The following is a 23,010-nucleotide window of genomic DNA, read 5'->3' as shown; positions in this document are numbered from 1 at the left end:
TTTTCTCAGCGAGCTCGGGTGAGTGTAAGACTTATCGCAGCCTCTCACTTTGCAGTTGTAGGGCTTATCGCTGGTGTGTACGTGGGAGTGTTTCTTTCGGTCGCTGCTGTTGGCGAAGCGTCTGTCGCATCCATCAAACTCACACTTGAACGGCTTCTCACCTGGAACAGAAAAGACGTTTGAAAACTCAACATATTGGGCTTCTCTAGGTCAGGATATACAATTTGTGAATCTAGGCCTTCATCTTTTGCAAGATATAAAAGTATGCCTGCAACAAACTATGCTGTAGCCTAGGCCTATAGGCTAGGCCTAAAATCGTTTGTTTGGATTTAAAAATGCATAATGACAAAAACTAGCTCACTACAGAATATTGTAGTACATTGCTATTGCTATTCGAATGTCTGAATGGTTAAAAGGCAACCTAATTGCGCATCTTAATAATACATTCCATTTGTATGACAAGGCAAAAAGACAATCTGAATAAATTACACGGAATTCGCCCAATGCTTCGACTATTAGTGCTGTGAGGATATGTAATTGCTTCTGTCTAATTACACTTGTGGGTTGAATATCAATTTGACCTTCAGCTGTTGGGCTGAGAGAGCCAATCAAGGATATTAGTGTAGTACAAGAACGCGACGAAGGAACAGACCCCAGGGGAAAGGCCCCGTCATAACCACAGTTTCGGGTAGGTTTTAAACATGATATCCAAAGACCATACCCCTTGGGAGTCAACACGCTGAAATAATTTAACAGATTTGTACTTAGGTAATGTGAGCAAATTATATGAATAATACATAGGGCAATACAAAAAACGGGGGAGTGCCATGCAAGCCACTGAAAAGGGACCCATTCATTTACATCTCTGACTCGACAGTCCTCGATTTTTTTCCTTCTTCCCTCCCAGCCTTTTCCCCAAACGTCACTGGGTCACAGAGGCAAGCAGCCATATTGTGCTCTATTGGAACCATGCATGAGCCATTTTCTATTTTTTTTTATATATGAAATTGTAACTACACGTGAACTTGACCGTCATGCTAATGGTATAGAGAGGCAATCGTTGCCAACCTGTTGGCGACCCCTTTAAGCATGGCAGTTCTTATGGACTTGTTGCATGCAGGGCCATACCAGTCCATCCAAAATAATGCATGCAATAGTCTACTACCATTTTAGTTTGAAAGTAGACCGCACTTATGTTCAATTGACCAATATGGTAATACATTCAATGCAATTCATTCATTGCAATTCTAAAGTCAATTTATCGCTACACATGCACAAAAGCAACAATATAATAATATGGCCTACTAATAATAACAATAATAATAATAATAATGCACATGTACAATAAATATAATATAGCATAACGTATTGTTATGGACCAGTAACAGTCAGTGGTTGTAATAAATAAATAAAAGTTATATCAGGCTGGATTAAGCATATCATGAAAAAACAAGCAACCAGTTTGCAACCAAAAAAAAAAAGAGAAAAAAAAGAGAAGTATCATCATAACAGTATGAAGATGGATCTAGCTATACTCATGGCATGCAGTAAGTAGACGGTGACAGTCTTCCATTTGTGTTGGTGTAAACAGAGAGGGAGTGAGTCCATCAAACGCCTGGGTGAGCTGTGTAGCCTATGTATATATCCATAAAGTCAGCCGTTGTAAAACTTGTGAGCACTGCTGGTGTAATTCATAACAAACAACGTGCAGTAGTCTAATATATAGTCCCTTAACTGTTGCATCAATGTGCTTTGTCAGGAGGAAACTACATTGTTACGTGCATGACTCAGCTTGTCAAAATATCTATATTCTATATAATAAATTAATAAATGCCTTCAAAACGTGTTTTTAGTTTAGTTGAATAATGGCAAACAACACATGCAGCCAACATTTCCATATCGCATTGTCTCTGTAAAATCATCTAACTTTAATTTCAAACATATAGGCTATAGGCTATAAATATATGCAACAAGCAATACATTACAGCCTTCATGTGATATAATTACTGACCTGTGTGCGTCCTTTTATGAATCTTAAGATTCTCGGATCTTGCAAACACTTTCCCACAGCCAGGGAACGGACATGGGAATGGTTTCTCCCCGGTGTGCACTCGAATGTGATTTACAAGTTTGTACTTCGCCTTAAATGGTTTTCCTTCCCTCGGACACTCTTCCCAAAAACATATATGATTCGCCTGTTCGGGTCCTCCGACGTGCTCTACCGTTACGTGTGTTACCAGTTCGTGCATAGTGCTGTAAGTTTTGGAGCAAAGTTTTTTCGGCGAGTGTTCCGGCTCCAGCCATTTGCAAATGAGCTCTTGCTTTATCGGCTGCCTCATGTAACGGAAAAAAGCACCGGCTCCGTGGTGGTGGTGAGCGGTGAGATTCATGTTCAGATTCAGACCACCATATCCATGCAACGACGAGGCGGAGAAGGGATCAGACCTGGAGCTTGCCACTTGACTCAAGTGCTCAGATCTAACGTACATTTCTCCAGGTAATCCTAACCTTATTTGTCCATTCAAGGCTTGGCCACCCGGTGATCCGCTAGTTGGCTGCTCGTGGTGGTGGAGTCCAGAGAAGAGGGTATGGTTCCCAGCGTCGGGGTGATGACCATAGTGTCCCGGATAGCTACCTGTTGTTGAGACAAACATTCCGTGGTGAGAAGTTGAACCGTGAGTCTGGTCGGTCAGAACTGGCATGACTTGAGCTGTCAGATCTCTCCGAATGAGGAAATCCCTACCTGCGGATAAAGCCTGGGCCGTGTGAGACATAGAATAGGGGACCGCCGTCGCCTGCACCGGGCCAAAAGCTCCCGTTTGACTGGAGACCACTTCAGTGTGGCCTGCCATATGATGATTGTGGTGGTGATGGTGGTGGGGATAATGATGGGCTGGGCTGATTTTGAGGGCCGCGGAGTGCCCCATGTGTTCTGGCCCGAATGGACTCGGCCCCAGGCGGGGTTCCGCAGTAATCTCCCCAGGGTGCGAGTGAGCCATTGAGTGTGGATGGCTGCTAAACCCCGGGAAGCCTGTCACGCTCTGAGGGGTATGGTGGTGATGATGGTGATGGTGGTGAGCCCCTGCCAAGTCAACTAATCTCAGCGCCGTGTTCCGTTTGGAAAACGTAGGGTCCATCACAGCGCTTCCCAATGCATCCACGCTCATTACTCCTATTTTTAGAATAACTTGACAGCAGGCGAAATAATAATGATGATGACAAATATATTTTAATCGTATAGTAAAAAAAAATAAAGGGAAAAAAACAACAACTTTCTGAAGTTAAGATTCTATCTGCAGACTACATGGAATCCCATTCGGTTGAGAGGCAGCAGCAGGACGCTTTGATACTGAATAGAGATTCATGGTAGGAGCTGCAGCCCGTGGAGCTAAACAATCACCCCGCGTTCTAATTGGTCAGAGCTCAGTGATTGACGTCACTTGTGACAGTTTCCAATGTGAAGAAAAATGTTTTAGTGACAGCAAATCGCCAGTACGCATGCGCAGTGCCTTAGGCAGCACACACTCGGGGGGGAAATAGTTGTTATGCAAAGGTTATTATACATAAAACTTCTTCAAAAGTTGATCCGGTCGCCTTTTCTTTCTCTCGCAGTGAACAAAAGCGGCGGAGCTATGAAATAGCATTTGCCTCAGTGTGGTTATGCGATTAAAACAAATAAACTGGCAAAGAGTTGGTTGGCTTAAGCATGCATAATGTCACTATCAAAGTTATATGGATCATACATTATTCAATGATATCTTCATTTTAACCCGCCGTCGCCCATGGACAACTTTACGCGCAAATTACGCGCGACTTTGAACACGTTATAACAGCGTCAATAGTGATTGCTATAATGTGCGAAAATAACTCAATAAAAGACGAACTCGGCATGCGATTTTAAACAATCAAAGGCAGAAACCATAAATATACGATTTTATACACAATACTATTTACATATCTCCGTCTCTTCATGCCCGTCAGCATAGGCTATACGTCCCGTCACTCGTTGTCCTCGCTTTGGCGAAATCAATGTTTCTGTTTCTGGCGAGAGTTGCGTTCTGCATGTCCATTGTCCCGAAGGGGGGGGGGGGGGGGGGGGGACCTGTTGTTGTTATGATCCGATTCCGAGGCAATTTCGCTCGCTAGCCCTGTCGGATTTAGACCCAGTCACCCAGACCATGCAGGAGATGATCAGAGATCAGAGTCACAGGAGGTGTCAAAAACAGTGCACGGTGGCATCAAAGCTGAAAATAAAATGTATTAACATGTATAGGCCGCCTATAAGTATCAGATAGTCTAATTGCAAAACCCTGACTGACTTCTCGTGACTATACAACAAAGGTAACGATTGTTCAACACCGTATATTTTGAAGATACGTCGACGCGAACTATAGCGATAATAGCATTCATCACAGAACTTTTTTATTTATTTATTTTTTACAATTTTAGAGTATAACATTGGTCCACTAATAGCTATTAGTAATAAGAAAATGAGATATCATCTTCTTCCATTCCTCATTGACGAAGAACATCGTCTAGTAGCCCTGTAGCCTACTATACATCCATGGACTTAAATTTGTAACATTTGGTTGGCCGTTAGCTTTATCAGTCAAATAACAATTTTCCCAGTGCCACTTTTTGACCCTGCAAATAGCCATATCCTAGATGTTTTAACTCGTTTTCTTTTAGTTTTAACAAATCATGTTTCTATATCAAATGCTGGGATATGGATCATATTCATATTAATCATAGCAGTTATGGAGAGAAATGGAAGCGGCCATGTGTGAACTGACCTAAAAAGAGGTCAAACCGTTATTATAGATTCGTGTCAAATATCACATCGAAAATCGGTTAAACTATTTGACATAGCCTATTATGAGTTGATGCACATTTATGAGGCAACAGTCGACAACTTATACATTTCTTCAGTCATGCTCACATGCCTGAAGCTATTTTACATATATTTCTATAACTTAAGTGCACAAACTAATGGCGATCCACTCATCTTTTAATTTCGTTTCTTATGACCGCCTAACCGGACTGTGGACATTATTATGTCCTCACATGCAATTTTAATATAATGCTTAAAACGATATAAGGTTTTAGGAGGGATATTCATATATTTTACTCCACCCGGTGTAGCCTTATAGCTTATATCTAGCCTTTGATGGTCTGATTATCAGAATTGAGTTGTCAGAATCTTTGGTGACAGCGCCGTGTTCAGCACGCTATAAATGAGTAAATATTGTGAGACATGACGGATCCTGGAGCTGTTCATTAAATGGCCTTTGCTCGTGGAGTGCACGAAGGTCGCAGCTGTACTCTTTGGAGACATCCCTGGAACACGGCGTAATGCAAGACTTTGAAGTGCTATTTCTGTTCAACGGTTAGCCTGCACTCTTGGAAACAAGAAGCTGGGCAGTTGGTGGGAATTCAGACAAGAACTGAATATTACACCATGCATGCATGCATGGTCTCACACGTGGAATTAGTTCAGTTGTCGGAGCGCAGTTTAGCTGGCGTTCACTGCGAATAGTAAACAGATCTGGTAGCCATATTGCATTCTTCAATATGAATTTGATTCATCAAGCTGATTTGAAGAGATCGAGTGGCCTTTTGCTGTTTAAGTGGGACAACTGTTTACACACTTGAATCAATTGGCTATTACAATTAGCCTTTGAGCCAAGTGATAGCAGATATATAGATATATATATATATATATATATATATATATATATATATATATATATATATATATATATATATATATATAAATATAGAATTTCATGCAGCTCTCGTCTTGGCACAAAACTCACCATAGTCTCACTTGTTACAAGTCTGAGAGCAAAACAAATGTACCCCCCCTCCCCTTCCAATGACATGCCATTCTTACCGTTTTCCACCTGTTGAATAGATCCTTCCGCGTGTTTTGTCTGGCAGGGGCTAGTAGCTATAGCATAGTGGCATAGAGATCTATAGGACTATTTCTCTTAACTCAAGAACAGTATAAACACACTTCCTCTCGTGCCCTTGGTCTCCCAAGAGTGGCTTTGAGAATGTCTAGCTGCAGAAACTAGTAGGTAGTCCAGAAGATATTTTAATGGTTCGCATGGCGCGTCTGTTCATGTGGCTTTGAACTCCAGCTGCCGGAGGTTCCTGCAGAGCGCTCCGCAAAACTTGATAACTTCTACAAGTTACAACTCACAGCATTTTACACACAGGAGGATATGATGATGCACTATTCTCCTGCAAACAGTTACAAGCACAGTTACAAGTTAAGAACAATAGCAAACCCAAGATAAATATAGGGCCACTCCACATATAAAATACAACCTTCTTCAACGTTGTTTTAAGTGATGATGTGAAAAGTGCAGCTGTTGCCCTTGTGGATTCCTGTGGACCATTATGCAGAGACAGACGGACCTCAACGAGAGCATGCTTGCCATGGTGAAAGGCAGACACCAACACTCAAAGTGGAGGCATTTAAAATAAATGCACAAATTAGCTTAAATGTGGCTTGTAAACCTAGTAAATGTGCAACCTGTGTTTGCACCCACAACACATTCGACTTTCTCAAGAGTGACGTCGTCAAGTCGTCTTTTCAAATCCACCACGCAACATGGCCTGAGAAAACGACAAGGCGCATGCGGTGACACCTTGCACCTGACTCAGACTAGTGACGAAGGCTATGACCTTTAACTTGCAAGTTGTGCCCTCGCCCTCGGCCCGACCCACGTGCATATTAATATTAGGCTAGTTGTTTATTTAGAAAGCTGAATATTAGCGTTGAGAGCTGAGAGGTCATGACTGGCTGCTGCACCAAATATATGTAAATAAAATGTGCTGTGTTGATAGAGCATATATAGGCCTACAATACATAGACAGAGGCAGAGAGGTTTGCATAACATATTTAGTCTTATTGTTCACTGCTCCAAAGATGGAGAGGGGGGGGGGGAACATTCCCGCAAAAAAAAATCCTCACATTACATTGTAACACAATTGGTTTCATAGTGTCCGTGTATATAGTAGCCTAACGGTGAAACGTGCTTCGCATTTCTACAAGGCCTATTGTCGCTTTATGTTTCTCAACTTTATTGTGCTGTTATTCAGCCTTTTTAACCAAATCCACAGTCAGCAATCTCACAATACCTGGGATTGATGATGCAAACGGACCAATAGAAGTGTAGGCCCAGCGCCGACGATTGGTATTTGGTGAGTGGATGCTACTTGGGGGAGAGGGACCTACGCCAATGGCGTGCCGCCTAGGAGGTCACGTGACGCCCCCCTCCTCTCCCATTCATCAGGGGTGGACTGTGTTGTCTTTTCAATTCATTTATCTGCAGGAATGATTGCGACTATCAGTCTAGAGCTCACCGCCTGACTGAGGAGGTGAAAGTTTCGCCACAGGAAGATAAACCGCAAAAGACAATATTGTATACATGATTTGCGTGTGTGCATCGAATGAGAGGTATAGGGAATTCCTCTCGTCTTAAAAAGTAAACAAGAGAATCGGTGGATTGGAGTTTGCTCAGTTGCAGTGAAGGTCCCAGCTTTTTTTGCAGGCAGGAGAATATCTGTGCGTGGTTTTTGATTTCTGCTCTCAGTCGCCTCAGCAGCGAGTCCAGACTGAAGATGCTGCTGGACGCAGGACCCCAGTATCCCACCATTGGAGTCACTACTTTCGGCTCCTCGCGGCATCACTCAACAGGCGAAGTCACAGAAAGAGAGGTGGCGTTGGGGATAAATCCATTCGCAGACGGGATGGGCGCCTTCAAAATAAACCACGGCTCTCACGACATCGGTTCCGGACAGACGGCGTTTTCCTCGCAGGCGCCCGGCTACGCAGCGGCCGCCCTGGGACACCACCACCACCCGACCCATGTCAGCTCGTATTCCACGGCAGCCTTCAACTCCACCAGGGACTTTCTGTTCAGAAATCGGGGCTTCGGAGACGCCACCAGCGCCCAGCACAGTTTGTTCGCCTCTGCCGCGGGAAGTTTCGCAGGGCCACATGGACACTCGGATGCCGCGGGGCACCTGCTCTTCCCCGGGCTGCACGAACAAGCCGCGAGCCACGCGTCCTCTAATGTTGTCAACAGTCAGATGCGACTGGGCTTTTCGGGGGACATGTACGGACGGGCCGACCAGTATGGCCACGTTACGAGCCCGAGGTCCGACCACTACGCATCGACCCAGTTGCACGGCTATGGCCCTATGAACATGAATATGGCCGCTCACCACGGAGCCGGGGCCTTCTTTCGATACATGCGGCAGCCGATCAAACAAGAGCTCATCTGCAAGTGGATCGAGCCGGAGCAACTATCAAATCCCAAAAAGTCGTGCAACAAAACTTTCAGCACTATGCACGAGCTCGTCACCCATCTGACGGTGGAGCATGTGGGGGGGCCGGAACAGTCGAACCACATTTGCTTCTGGGAAGAATGTGCTCGAGAAGGGAAACCGTTCAAAGCCAAATACAAACTTGTGAATCATATCAGAGTACACACTGGAGAAAAGCCCTTTCCGTGTCCCTTCCCCGGCTGTGGCAAAGTATTTGCCCGATCGGAAAATCTAAAAATCCACAAAAGGACTCACACGGGTAAGACGAATTGATTCAACCCCTTTCATTTAACACTCACGTCAACAATATGCTGCATGCCTAAAATATGCATGTGATCCATTCCGGGTTATGCATTTTTATCCAACAGCTGTAGTCAAAGTGGGACTGCACTTGAACTTTAATCTTTGATATATACTACTTGTTTCTCACATAATTTCCAATAAAGGGTGTTAGTGATAAATAGGCTATATATTGTTTTAATTAATTAGCTATTGTTATTTAATTTGGGAGGCATTCAGTCTGCGTTTTAGTTAAACAAGGCCAGGGGTGCAAACGTGGGATGCAAAATGTTTCGTATTTTAAAAAGTATTTATCATGCATTTATTAGGCCAATAATAACCATATTTAAAATCCATATTATTATTTTTTTTGGGGGGGGGGGGGGGGGGTAAAATAGTGAGCATTCATGATTTAGTTAACTTGGAAATACCCAGTTTAACACTAAAACTATTTGTTTTACTGTATTTTTTCATTTAGGTGAGAAGCCATTTAAATGTGAGTTTGAGGGCTGCGACAGGCGGTTTGCAAACAGCAGTGATCGCAAGAAACACATGCACGTGCATACGTCGGACAAACCCTATCTCTGCAAAATGTGTGACAAGTCATACACACACCCCAGCTCACTCCGAAAACACATGAAGGTAAATATGATGGTGAATTTTTATCTTATTTTGATGTGCATTCTGTTTATTCAATTACATGCAATGGCCTCTGATAAACAACGCATTTAATTAGGGTTTAGCTGTTTATAGGCCACATATTTATAGAAAAAAGTATATATACCAGGATATTATATACATTCATGTTATACTTGATCATAGAGGGCATTTGTAGCTAACATTACACGTTTAAAATAAGATCTTCAACACATTATCACATTAACACATTATCTCAACACAGTCCTATATATATTTTGTTTTATTTTGTTTTCTGTTCCCCTCTTTTAACTGACACATTAGCTGGCTATTTTTGGCAAATGGATTTGGTGTAGCCTATAGAGGGGGGTACACACTATACAGCCAAGTTGTCAACTCAGGTTCAGTTTTAGCCTATACAAGTCTAGAGGGTTTGAGTGATCAAAAAGTAGAATAGAGTTATTTGGGTGCATTTACACAGCCCTATAGTTTTATCAAGTTATTATTATATACTTTCTAACAGTTTATTTATTTTTGTCACGACAAGGTCCACGAGGCCGCCAACCAACCCCAACCCCAACCGTCACCAGCGGCAAGTTCAGGGTATGAGTCGTCCACGCCTCCTACCATCGTATCTCCGTCAACAGAGAACCAGACCAGCAGCTCCATATCGCCGGCAGCGTCCATAGTACACCACACGACCAGTCACAGCACGCTGTCGTCAAATTTCAATGAATGGTACGTGTAAAAATATTTTTGACAACAAAAGAAAGAAATGGAAAGGAGACTGCAGAATTAAAAACTGCCGCTTGGAACTCAAAGACTAAAAGAAAAAGAAAAAAAAAAACAGTAAACCGCAGCATGGACCCGAGAAAACATTGGAGGCCAAAATGATCGATTTACGGCTGTCTAAAGCAGAGAAAGAATGCATGGACATGGGCACGGACAGCCAACCGAACCGGGTTTTGTTAAGCCCTTTTCTCTAATATTTCTTCGAGTCTTTATTTTTTACTGAGAGACTGCACAAAAAAAGATCTCACAAAAAAGCATGCTATCTGCGGGTAGTGGCCTGGATTTGTTTTGTACATAGAGATTCATTCAAGTTGAAAAATGTAATATTTTATTTTGTAAATAGTTATATCACACAGTTTTAAGGGAATTTGTGAAAAATGTTGGTCCCTAGATATATGGAAAATGAGATGGTTTAATATTTGCGATGATGATGATAGACTTGATTTGAAAAGAATGTTATAGTTGTGTACCAAATGTGAATTATTCAGTATTACTACAGTCTACACGTCGACCTTAACCGACTCTTAGTATTAATGTGCTTTTGTATTCAGTGCAAACATTTCGTCCAAGGTCCAGTTTGAGTAGCCTCAAGTATCATTGTTGTTATTTAATGTCATGTCGATAAATCGTGTAGTGAAAGCCTGAAATTCCGTGTCAATCTGTTTATGTACGTGATATAAATATTAAAAAAAGAAAAAGAAAAAAAAACTGTCAATTGCCTTGTCTGCAAGGAAAGTATTACATGTAAAGTAGCTCAATTTTCCATATTTATCCGCATGTAAAGGACCGGTAAACATGTTAGAAATGATCGGTATTTATGGAGAAATGCGCTCGTATGTAAAATTTAGTTTACAAAAAAATGTTTGGTTACATTTCGTACTATATTAAAGGATTAAAAATACAATAGTCTATTGGCTTCAATATTATTGACTTCATATAGCCATTTAAGCTTCTTCTATTTTTGTTATTTTGGGGTTTTGGGTCATGGGTTAATAATTGTATTCTATTGAAAATCTTTGACAAATTTCCTGTAGATTTAAACTGGCCTATGGTTTATCTTATCATCGCAATATAGAGGCATATATCAGTACAATTCTAGTTTCATAGTTGCCAGCATTGATGCATGCAGTGTTGTGCAGCCATTGAGCTGAGGTTGTTTGTGTGATCGTGCTATAGCACGCACATTAGGCTTGTATAAAACGTTTTTGAGCAGAACCCAAACGTCTTCAAATAAGGCTTTAAATGACAACCTTCCTGACAGTTAATGGCAAGTAATTTCATTTTGCTCATTCTTGTCTGCTGTTTATTCCAAAATTAACATCCAACACTTTGCCCTCGGAGTAAATGTGCAAATTAAAACGATTAATCACGGCGGTTTCGCAAACAGGAATAGTTTGTGTTACTTAATTGTTCCGCGGATCCAATTTATTTCCAAATCTAATTTATTTTTGCTGTGTCGGATTTCATAGATGTAGGGAGACAGCCGAGGAGTCAGCGTCCCCTCATTGTTCGTGGATGCAGCTTGCTTGACCGGTCCATTAGGCACAGATCACATCAGCACTGATCGGCAGCGTGTTTAACACTGTCTGCCACACTGCGCGCATGCATGAGGCGGCGAGAGAATTGAATTCACGATCTGTCAAGATTGCAGCTGTCAAAAACTGACACGTCCAAAAAGCAAACAAATAACCAATTCTCAAACAAAAGCTCAAAATGCGCACACAAACGTAACTATACACGACTATAGTGTGTGTGTGTGTGTGTGTGTGTGTGTGTGTGTGTGTGTGTGTGTGTGTGTGTGTGTGTGTGTGTGTGTGTGTGTGTGTGTGTGTGTGTGTGTGTGTGTGTGTGTGTGTGTGTGTGTGTGTGTGTGTGTGTGTGTGTGTGTGTTTCTCGAATATCCCTATAGCCTAGCAGAAATTCATGACTCGAACTATCTTAGGTGATTTGTGGAAATGCATTGAAATGTATTCGTATTTTCTTTTCATGGACTATTAGGTTTCCAGATAAATGAAGGATGATACTAAAATGACTTTTTTCAACTCTATTTAACACTATCTATCTAGGTTCCAACGCTGATTGATGCTTCGTTGATGCGTTACTTGCAAAAAGTGAAAAAGCTAGCTGAAAAATATTATTTGCATGTAATGGATTATTTCTATATAACTCATGCACGTGGTCTCTATATATATTTGCATTGGAGGATTTCAAACGTGTGCACGTGCACTTGCTGTGTAATGTTTTAACAGTTCTGTTTTGATTACTCTTGATACTCTGATAATTGATTTCAGACGACATTTTTTTAGTTTTGAAGCGAGGTTGACTCCTATTGTAAAAACTGTTGCATCGCCACCTTTGACACTCGGGTGGGTGGCAGCAATATGCACATTTAGCTTTAATATGATCTTCCTTGTTTGTCACAGATGTCTTGCAAGACATACTTTTGGTATACCAAAAGTATAGTTTTTATTTTACCTGTTCAACATGAATTGCTCGCAATAACAGTTGATGTCATATTTAACCGATTGACCTATATATTCTCATACGCTAAAAAGCTTTATTTGTTTTCACACTATCGGCTATACAAATATTCCAATCCATATACCGCGCAGGCGCCAATGCGCCAACTCTATGAATATTTATCACAAGCACTTGTAGCCCTGCCTGCACGCATGTAAACAGAGCCTGCCGTTAGTTCGTAGGCTAGTTTGATATATTTTCAGGCTTGTCGAGAGGAAACAAAGAAGAGTTTTACGTATTAACTTTTTTTTCTCCTTTAGTTTTTTTTAATTAAAAAGTATCAAGTTCTGTGAGTTTTTAAATTGTTTCCCCAAATCATTATCTTGTAGGCGTATAGCCTATATGCAAAACTGTATTTGTAGTACCTATATTTATATACGGTGGGTTCCACTGGAGCTGAGCACCACCATGGGCTATTTATAAACAATGGGTAGGATTAATTAAATTTTTGTAGTATGATTTCAGTGAAAGCAGAACATCATGAACATGGCTATTGACCCCTCTAATCCAAGAATGCTTATAGGCTATACACCTCCTGCTACTTGTTGACGTTAACTACATTTGGGCTACGGAAAATGTTTGCATTCAAATATTGCTCCGTCTATAATCGATATAGCCTATATATATATATATATATATATATTAGTATATTACACAGCTTACAAAGATTAAATCTGGCAGATGCTTAATTATAGGCCTAAATAAGCGATGTGTACACACACACACACACACACACACACACACACACACACACACACACACACACACACACACACACACACACACACACACACACACACACACACACACACACACACACACACACACACACACACACACACACACATGCTGGCCTCTAATTGCTTTCACATCGGGATAAAATGGTTCATCTTCGGGCAATGGAGATTCACCTCCCTTATTTACAAGGCATAGCTCATATAGGCTACAACTTGTTCTATTCTTGACAGTTGACACTGATTAGGTTACCTTCTTCTTCCCCTTTTCCACCTTATAGCTAAAGCTGATTTCTAGCCGATAGGATTGGCATGAGGGCAATCTGACTGACTGTCCCTTTCAAGAATTACATTGCTCAGGATTAATAGGCTATTAGTTAATTATCTGTGTATTGGGCCGTATTAAAAATGCAGAGGCAGGCAACGCATCATGTATACGAAATGCAGCGTGAGAGACAGCTGTCTCAGGCCTATATATTTTGAGTGTAAAGTGAAATTATTTTATGTTAAAAATTACATGAAGTTCCATTAAGGACCTGCATCAGAACCCTGCAGAACTGTAGGCCTATACATTTTCTTGGCAGACTTCACTACAAAATAAACGACACAGTGGAGACAATTGCGCGTGATATAGTGCACTTTTAAACCGTGACACTGACACGTTTGTTTACGTGTGTAGGCCTATCACTTAAAACTAAGGTGAATAAAATGCTACTCTGTGGGCATACGAATGCCCCAATTATAGGCTAGCCTATTATGCTAAAAGCGAATAAATAAAAATTCTGGTTTTGCCACCAAACCTCTGTGCACGGACTGCAGTGCAGTGTGCACCATGCACCGAAGCCATGTTGCAGGTTCGTTATAGTGATCCATTGGTTCACACACTGACCCCCGTTGCATCAGTATGGTCCCTGACATGCAATTAAGTTTGGACCAGAAGATTTGTGGAGGCGTTGACATTGTGTTGTCGTGTCCCCTTGACGTGCTGCTAAATGAGGCCATGCCAATTAGCTCTTTGAGACAGGGTTAAGGCATGGCGCTGGGATGCTCCTCGCACCTCTGCAGCCTTCAAGTAACCCATTTTATCTGAGCTGAGGAGGTGCATCATTGCATGCATCCGATAACCTACAGCAGGCACATAGCTCGTCGATGTGTATGGCTGTCGTCCTCATTTCAGATTTCCGGCTTTGGAGTGCACTTAGTTATACTAACATATTAGTCTAAACACAGGGCTAGAGGGCTAGTAGGCTATATGAGGTGAAGAAAAAAAATAGCCTATTGTGCATGTGGTCGAAGTCGTATTGTTGAGATCAGTTGAGAAGAGAGTTTAGAGAAGAGTTTGTTGAAATCTGTTCCTTGTTGAGGTTGTTGACACATCCATAACAGAACAGATGTTGTTCAGATAAATGTGCTATTAAACTTTGCTATTGCTATTACTATTAAAATAATAATACTAGCCTATAGCCTATATATACTTTTACCTAACCCTAACCCATACACATTTTACAATGCAAGTATGGATTATTTTGTGATATTAAGCCTACCTAATGCAAATATATTCTGGATATTGAGTTCAGTTCGCCTTTGACACTATTAATATTAGCCTATTTAGCATTTGCTATTATACTTTGTTAATCGCAGTGTGTAATGCAGTGTTCAGGGCATGCATGGGCTGTCTCAATGTGAAGTCATGTGAAATCATATTGATGTGATCATTTCAGCTGCATGTGCCATGATCACTAGTGAATCGACCTTTATTTTTCATGTTACAATATACCCTTTGATTAAGCCTATTGCTTCTCCATTCATGTTGCATAAACATGGCTATTGTGCAATGTTTTACTGTACATTGGATTGTATGAACATATAGACACTTGTTTTATTGACTTCTCATCTTCATTACATAGGCCCACATGAAAAAAAAAAACATTTTGTCCTTTGATTTCAGCTATGGGGCAAGGGCTATATCTGCTAGGAAACCAACCCTGAGAGCTATCACTTAATCACTTGAGCCTAACGGTCTTGAGGGGAGAGGGGGAGAAACGTTCACCAAATATAGCAGATCTGTGTTGCGTTGCGATGCACTGTGAGCTTGTAGATCAGTGAGAGCGGAACAAGTACAGAGGCAACTCATGTCCTTTTAGTGGTTAAATAAATCCAAGCGTCCACAATAACAGAAACAGAAAACACACCAGCATAGAGCCCTGAGGGACGCCGCTCAACCATGGTGTTTAAGTGGTTAGGGTAAAATGTTTTCCTATATCAACTTGCTGCTTTTAGACCTGAGAGTATTGGATGGAAAGGTGGTCCAGATTAATGTGTCATGCATGGCTTCATGGATGTCTGGAATACATGTTACAGTGAGATCTAGCCACATTGCGGCGATGCTAAATTGAAGTCAGAAGTGACATATACAAATATATTAAACTCTTGCGAATTCTGCAGCAGCGGTTCTTCTAATTTACTGCGTGTTTAAACTTCCAATTCCTATGAAATAACATCACATATTAAAACCAACAAATCAAATACCAAACAGCACCAACAGTTTTTTCATCTTTTGGGTTTGCTTACTTACCTCTTGGGCTGTTTTCTCAGAATTCTCAAATATTTCTCAGAGACAGGGGCAATAAATACAGGTTGTTTGCTTGCCTGCGGTTTTGACAGAGAGCATCTATTTATTTTTCTCTCCAAAAGAAACAGAATTCTATTTCTTATGTCCTCTGCTCTAATGAAGCATTCAATGTTTGTTGTGAAGTGAACCGATTGGATTCACAACTTCCATCTGTTAGTATACTCTTACAGATTAATATTCAGTTATTCAGCTGTTTTTGTGTCTGTTTTAACAGGAATTCATTTGTCAATGCTGTAGTAATGTTTTCCTTTTCTGTACTATCACTGACCGTGGCTCAACGTGTGCGTGTGTGTGTGTGTGTGTGTGTGTGTGTGTGTGTGTGTGTGTGTGTGTGTGTGTGTGTGTGTGTGTGTGTGTGTGTGTGTGTGTGTGTGTAGCAGATGTATGCAAACTCTCTGAAGTATTTTCTGACATTAAACCATTTCAAACTGCCATTGTGCCCAGACATTTGTCATAAACCGTACTGTATGTGTGAAGTTCAAAAAACACTTCAAAGGGAAATTGCGAAAGTTTGGTTAAAACGTCCAGCTCTGGGTGTCTGGTGGGTTGCCACATTTCAGCCAATCAGGAGAGACTATACCCATTTATCAGTTTCAATTTGATAGTGTTTGCAGTTCCAATTTTGTCTGCTCATTTATTTGTGCCATCACATCCAAATTCACAACAACCCTGTATCCTGTGTGAGGTTTCTCTCCTAATTGGATAAATTTGCTATCCAAACTTTAAAATGTATTTTCTGTTTACTAAAGAGTTGGAGAGACTCCTGTTATTGAACAATGATTAGTATCAGAATATATAGCTATCTAACACTTATTTTAACAAAGGGGAATCATTTATTATCATATTTCAAAAATAGAAAAAAGAAATCACACCCGTGTGAAGTGAGGGACACTCTTATCATCATACATCATAACGTAACATGAAAATAGCCGATTTGCTCGTTCACATATGATGTAAAAAAATCTACACTAATAGCTGAATATAGGAGGGGCTAGCGCCCCTCAAAAATCTGATCTACGATTTCACAACACGTCGCATATGGTTGTGAGCTTTCCTCTTTTTGTGTGTGGAAATGTTTTGCCCAAAATGTCCTAAATAGGGCAGAAGCCAGGTTGAATGTGGTTAAAAAGCATCAGGGGACCTGTGTAAAAACCCAAATTTAGAGTAGGACCATAACCACATGCGGTGATTCGGCATTCGGCAAACATGGCAGATCTACAAACTCACAATGCAAAACTGGGTTTTAGTGGTTAAAAAACAATATGCGTGGTTTGCCGAATGTTGCCGAACTGTTCCATTGTAAAGTAAAATTGGGCAAATATTTTGAGCATTTTTGTATGTAATGTATTATCATACCATTGTGCTTGGCACTGAATATTTCTGACCAGCTGCATCAGCACAGCACAGGTGGAGAGCCAACTTGAGTGGAGATTGAAGCCAAAAAACTGACCTGGAAGCTGTGTGTGTACGTGCGTGTTGTGTGTGTGCGTGCGTGTGTGCGCGTCTCAGTGTGCGTGTGTGCGTGCGTTCCGTGCGTGCGTGTGTGACTGCACAGGGGATGATTGTACAATAAGTGTTAAACTCTAGTAGTTAACAGATATTAGCTACCTAATGATGCCATTTGGTCAATTTAGGCGCTTCACAACATTCTCTGTCACATGGACTATGATTGATGATGGAGATAACTGTACCGCTCACTTATTACTGAAAATCAAGATTAAAACTGTCCACGCCTAGCCTTGTAGTCCACACCAGCCTTTTTAGAGAATTTCCTTCTAAAACTTCAGGTTGCATTCGAGGATGAAGGATTGAAACATTGTAGTTTTCATTTTGGGGATCAAATATCCACTATCCAGCAGATATTGGATGATGAAAATAGGCCAAATGAAAAAGCATTTGATGAAGGGAACAAACATTTTACTGCAATATTGGACCATTGGACACATACTGTACAGTACATTGTCACTGTCAGGCAGAAACCTTTTTTGTTTTGTTTTTGAAAACAAATGACCTATCTTTTACTTAGTCTCATGACATTGTGGCATATGTCAAAATAGCAGGTCTATACGTACAGAGCTACTATTATGAGCTACCATTATTTCTGTTTCAGATTTTTATTTATTTATAATATTTATTATATATTTAGTCATGTTACTGTAACGCGACCAATAGTGAGCTATATTATTCCCATGGTGGAAGAGCGAGGCATGTTGTTTGATCACATCTCCCTGTACATAACTGTTATTTTTTTAGTTAAAGATTTAGAGATAACATTTTCTTTGAGGTTTGTAACAAGAGCTCTCCCAGGGATCCTTGAGGGGAGGGTCACTCTCCAGGGGGTCTCCAGCAAAATGAGAAACAATTGAACCACTTTAACCCTATTTTATACTTTGAGGCTATTCTAAAATTGCCGATCTACAGGCTCACAATGCTTCGCAATGTGATGCATTTTGTGATGCTTGTAGATCGGCAATTTTTTAAATGTTTGAAAAGTTTAAATTCAGAAATTATAAAGGGCATGTGGCCGCACGCCAAATCAAACGAGTTCAGATCCCAAGTCTCCTGAGGAGGCGCATCTGAAGCCTGTCCTGGAGAGGAGTCTCTGGCCATAAAAACAAACAACATAAAACATTTCTATTCTCGGGGGGCGGGGGGGCTAAAGCCAAAATGTTAATGGTTTAAAACTAAAGATCTTTTCTTGCTTGGGGGTCCCTGGCACAACATATTTTCAAAAGGCGATCCCCAGCCAACTATGTATCAACTTTGGGGTCCTTGACACGCTCCGATTCAGTCTCTATCCTTTTAATATATGGGTTGAGCACCACTGATCTAGAACTTCTGCAATAAGCCAGTCAGTCACACACTACAGCAATTTAACAGAATTTAATTATATAATTTCATTGCTACAGTTGTACCAATGAAATTTGTTTACTAGAAATCACTTTTTAAATTATGCTCCATATGTGCTTCAGGCTTTATAAGAATAGATGGTCCCATTAATTTCCATTGTCCACTCATGGTTTGATTGATAATGATTAGCCCAAAATTGCTTGGTCCAGGTGTTTCCAGTATTATATTACCTCCCCCATCAATTAATCACTAATTGGTGTTTCCACCTGCAATGGAAATTAGACCAAAACTGTGGCCAAAACCTCCTCCTGAATCCATATTGGGCTTATTTGCAAAAATGTAGCCAAAATGTTTATACTTAACATGCCCAGATGTTATAATGAAAATATGAATTTAACCAAAATCAGACTATGCAGTTTTTTAATAATTGCATGATCCAGGCTACACCTGTTGGCATTACATTGTTGTCAAGTCAAGTCAATTTATTTGTATACCACATTTCGTGCTGGTGCAAAATCTTATGTGTTTCATTTCAAAATACTGCACCAGCGGTAAAATACAGTGATGCCCTAACCTCCCATCCAAATACATATAGCCTACAGAAATACAACATGAACCTTATAGGCCAGTCAATCTGGTTTGAAACAAAATAAATTGCAATAGTAATCGTTCAAGGGTTTTTATGATCCTTAGGGTCATCCAAATAACACATTAAAATTGTCAATGAAATAATTAGTGGATCATGATCATGGTAAATTCAGGGGTTGAAAGTTGGGGTATCATTAACAACCTATACTAGGCAAAAATGTCATTATGCTTTAAGTAGCATGTGACGTTTCAAACTAGAGGGTTTTCATGATGGCCGTTTTTATCCCAAGGAGTGTTTTTCGTGCAAAACCTAATGCTTGCAATGGATTCAGAATCATGAAAACCCCCTAGTTTTGACTTATATAGGTTGTTAATGGTACCCCAACTTTCAACATCATAAAAAACCTTGAACGATTACTATTGCAATTTATTTTGGTTCACACCCCTTTTTAGCTTAGATTGACTCCTTTTTTGGGCGTTTCATAATAGCCGAACGTTCAGCATAAAAATACAAACATTCAGCAAACATAGCAGATATAGGCCTACAAATACAAGTTCTCAACATGTTGTATTGCGACACATGAGTGTATAGATCTGCCATTTCTTCTATTATGATGAGTGCTTTTATTCTAAAAGCGCTCATCTATAGGCTATGAGTATAGCATGACCCCACACACAACTAATAAATATGCCCACCCACATAGTGTCACAATGTGTCTCATGCACTCACACAAACACATGCACACACATAAGCAATGAGCACACACTCGTACATAAATATAGCCATCAAAGGCCTCCGGGAGAAGAGAAAGATTTGAAGTCTGATTTTAAAAGAGGTCCCTGCAGTCTCCCCATCTCAGGACATTGGGTAAATTGTTCAAGTTGTCACCCAGTGTCTTGCACACAGTGTAAGATGGTGCATGTTCAAGGTTATGTTATCCTTAAAAACATTAAACACTTAAACAACAGATGGTTGAGAGTATCTTTTCAATTTTTTTGGTTAAAGGGTCAAATAAAAGCATAATGCTATGCACATTTCCATTTGGAAGAGGTAAAACTTGCAATTTGTATTGAATGGGATTATGACTTATAAGTGATGTATACATGCAAGCATGATTAATTAATCACTTAATGCAACCAGAAAATACAGGAGTGCATTTAAATAAGTAACTTTTATCTTTGTGTTATACAACTTTACTTTCTATCATTTCCATAACATTGTGTCATTTTATTAGAAAGTACTTGAGATAGTTTCCATATGTGCTCAAACTTGAAAGCATGTGTTCAAGTTGAAGTCAACATTAAATGGTTGCTCTTTTTAACCCAATAATTAATGTTAGTGGTCCAAAAAGCCTTACCCACTGCGGGCTCCGGAAAAAAACAGTTCTGAAAAGACAAATGGAATGTTAGAACTCCAGTCAGAGTTAGTCTGCCCAGAAAACAATGATATGAAAAATGGTAGAGGTGAGTAGCTTATTCCAGCAAAAGTACTGTACAGGAAGCAAAACACTTTGTTTTGGTCAATTTTCCCAGTGAAAGTTCTAGTTCTCAGCTAGCAGTCGCTGTCATTGGAAAATAGGGAACTTGTGGCCCATAGACCAGTGTAAGCTGTAATTACGTACCACAGCAAACAAATGCCTACTCTTGTCAAAACAACATGATGCCTTTTAACATAGCAAGCAAACATACAATTACTGTGTATGGTCTAACACTGTAATGATTTCTGTAGGGATGGGTATTTTATGGGCCAATATTTCATATGCATTTTCACTCAGAATTGGATCATGGATAGCAGAAGCTAATGCAATTTTGCAATCCATAGCTATGCACTGAAAAATTACCATGCTGACACGCAGTGTCAACACCAAATCTGTATTCAAGTCAAGGGGTGTAAGTAAGGGTCAGGATGAATCTCTGCGTATTTGTGTTCATCATGGTACACAACATATTGTATATGTACCACACACACTGACACAACCGATAGTGGCAGAGAGGAAGGGAATGGAATGTACAGTATAACACACACACACACACACACACACACACACACACACACACACACACACACACAGTAATCAGTCTGTCGGTAGACTGATCAGCATAGACATTACATTAGCATGCAACTTACCAACTTCTGTTACCAATTTTTTTGTTGACAATTACAGTTTTGACCAAATCCTACATTCAATTGAACATAATAGCACCATGTGCAGCAGTATTTTACAAGTGTTGATACGTCCTCAGAAAGTTCAGCCAGCTGAAAGTTCTCATACCTGGGTTGCTTCCAAAGTTGTGATTTATTTGATTTAGGACCATATTTCAATTTAACATGCCTGGCTTAACTGACGATCTCAGGCATGGACGATCCAAGGGATGGTCATGTTCAGTTGTTCACATGGTTGTAGAAAAATAAATAAATAAATAATAAAAAGCTTCAAATGCATGTCATGGCTTGTTTGTCTATGTGTAACCTTTATAAAGTCTGTACATTTGAAGCGTTGTGAAGATGGAAATAAAGCTAAACTGTAATTTAAATGACAATCATTGGAACATTTAAATCAACTGCTAAAGTGGTTGAGTTGGGCCTGTGTGTTGTTTACTACAGTAGCCTACCACAACATGGTTTTGTGAGGTGTTATGTGTGCCTGTGCGGTCCAGACTGTGAAGGTTACAAAGACTTTTCACCTCAACAAGCTGCATAACAGGACATCATTCCAGAATAACATCGCTCTAAGTAGTAAATGGTGCATTTCTATAGTGCTTTCATCCAAAGCGCTTTACATAGATTGTGAATTACATTTACCCATTCACACACCGATGGCGGAGGAAACCATTGAAGGCACCAACCTGCACATTGGGAGCAATTTGGAGTTACAAGGACACTTCGACACTAACTCTGATGGGGGAGCCCAGGATCGAACTGCAGAACCTCGCGGTTCCCATCCAGCCGCTCTACCGGCCACTCTACCCCTGAGCCACTGCCGCCCCTAAAGCAGGTAAGTCCTTAGATGTGCTTGTGAGAATCTCAATGCAATGTTATACATGACCCCAGGTCACGAAATAAGGGGTGTGGCAGAGTAACCAGTAACCACACCCGAGCCTATGATTTCCAAGAATATTTGAGTAGTGGTTTCAGGCATGCGGTCTCATTGGCTGTATGCACAGTAAAATTTAAATCTGAAAGTCTAAAAATGGACCCACATGGGTCAATTCCTGTCACTTTCAGAGCTAAATTAACTCAGGATTTTATTGAGTGGCCATTCCAACGCAGCTTTATGAACTTATAAATTATGCCGGTGGTTTATCGTCGTCGGTGGTGCCTTCAGTGGATACGATGCTGGTTAACCATCTTTCAAGCCCAGTTTAGTTCTTTGTTGTTCTTATGGTATGTGTCTAGTGTCTTTTAAAGTTCATACATCACTATGTCCTCACGGGCAATTGCATTTGTTTTAGTACTTTGAAATCACAATCCTCAGGATGGCATTGCTACTGTACAGTATATGATCATACTGTTAGTAGTTTATGATGGTGTTACAGTAAAGTATAGGTTATTGGGAAAACAGGTCCAAAACATTCAGCCAGGACACATTTGTATTCAATGACTGAATGTCTGAAAGAAAGAAAGAAAGAAAGGAAAAA

At 40.5% G+C, this 23,010-nt stretch overlaps 2 protein-coding genes across 2 annotated transcripts in view; one reads left to right on the top strand and one right to left on the bottom strand.

The window, feature by feature from the left end:
* The window catches only part of zic4 (zic family member 4), a 3,869-nt gene extending 575 nt beyond the window's left edge, over positions 1-3,294 (bottom strand). The window contains exons 1-2 of the mRNA XM_083778493.1: positions 2,012-3,294; positions 1-161 (exon numbers count right to left, since the gene is read on the bottom strand). The exon at positions 1-161 is cut by the window's left edge and continues 575 nt beyond it. Coding sequence (XP_083634619.1) covers positions 1-161; positions 2,012-3,167 — 1,317 coding nt within the window. The 5' untranslated portion in view covers positions 3,168-3,294. The remainder of the gene's footprint in view (positions 162-2,011) is intronic.
* A 4,081-nt stretch (positions 3,295-7,375) lies between these two features.
* On the top strand, positions 7,376-10,846 carry zic1 (zic family member 1 (odd-paired homolog, Drosophila)). The gene is made up of 3 exons (XM_083778492.1): positions 7,376-8,599; positions 9,098-9,261; positions 9,803-10,846. Exons 1-3 carry the CDS (start codon positions 7,633-7,635, stop codon positions 10,001-10,003), a joined length of 1,332 nt encoding a protein of 443 aa, XP_083634618.1. The 5' UTR covers positions 7,376-7,632; the 3' UTR covers positions 10,004-10,846.
* Positions 10,847-23,010: the final 12,164 nt, after the last annotated feature.

Source organism: Protomyctophum parallelum, assembly GCF_964188405.1.
Source record: "Protomyctophum parallelum genome assembly, chromosome: 12".
NCBI lineage: Eukaryota > Metazoa > Chordata > Actinopteri > Myctophiformes > Myctophidae > Protomyctophum > Protomyctophum parallelum.
The sequence above is the reverse complement of the archived record's forward strand: the minus strand, read 5'-3'. Positions and strand labels throughout refer to the sequence as shown.

Excerpts from the sequence above, each read along its gene's own strand:
- zic1 (XM_083778492.1), top strand. The coding sequence starts at position 7,633 with ATGCTGCTGGACGCAGGACCCCAGTATCCCACCATTGGAGTCACTACT. Across the intron at positions 8,600-9,097 it reads CCACAAAAGGACTCACACGG|GTGAGAAGCCATTTAAATGT; the intron begins GTAAGACGAATT and ends TTTTTCATTTAG. Across the intron at positions 9,262-9,802 it reads CACTCCGAAAACACATGAAG|GTCCACGAGGCCGCCAACCA; the intron begins GTAAATATGATG and ends TGTCACGACAAG.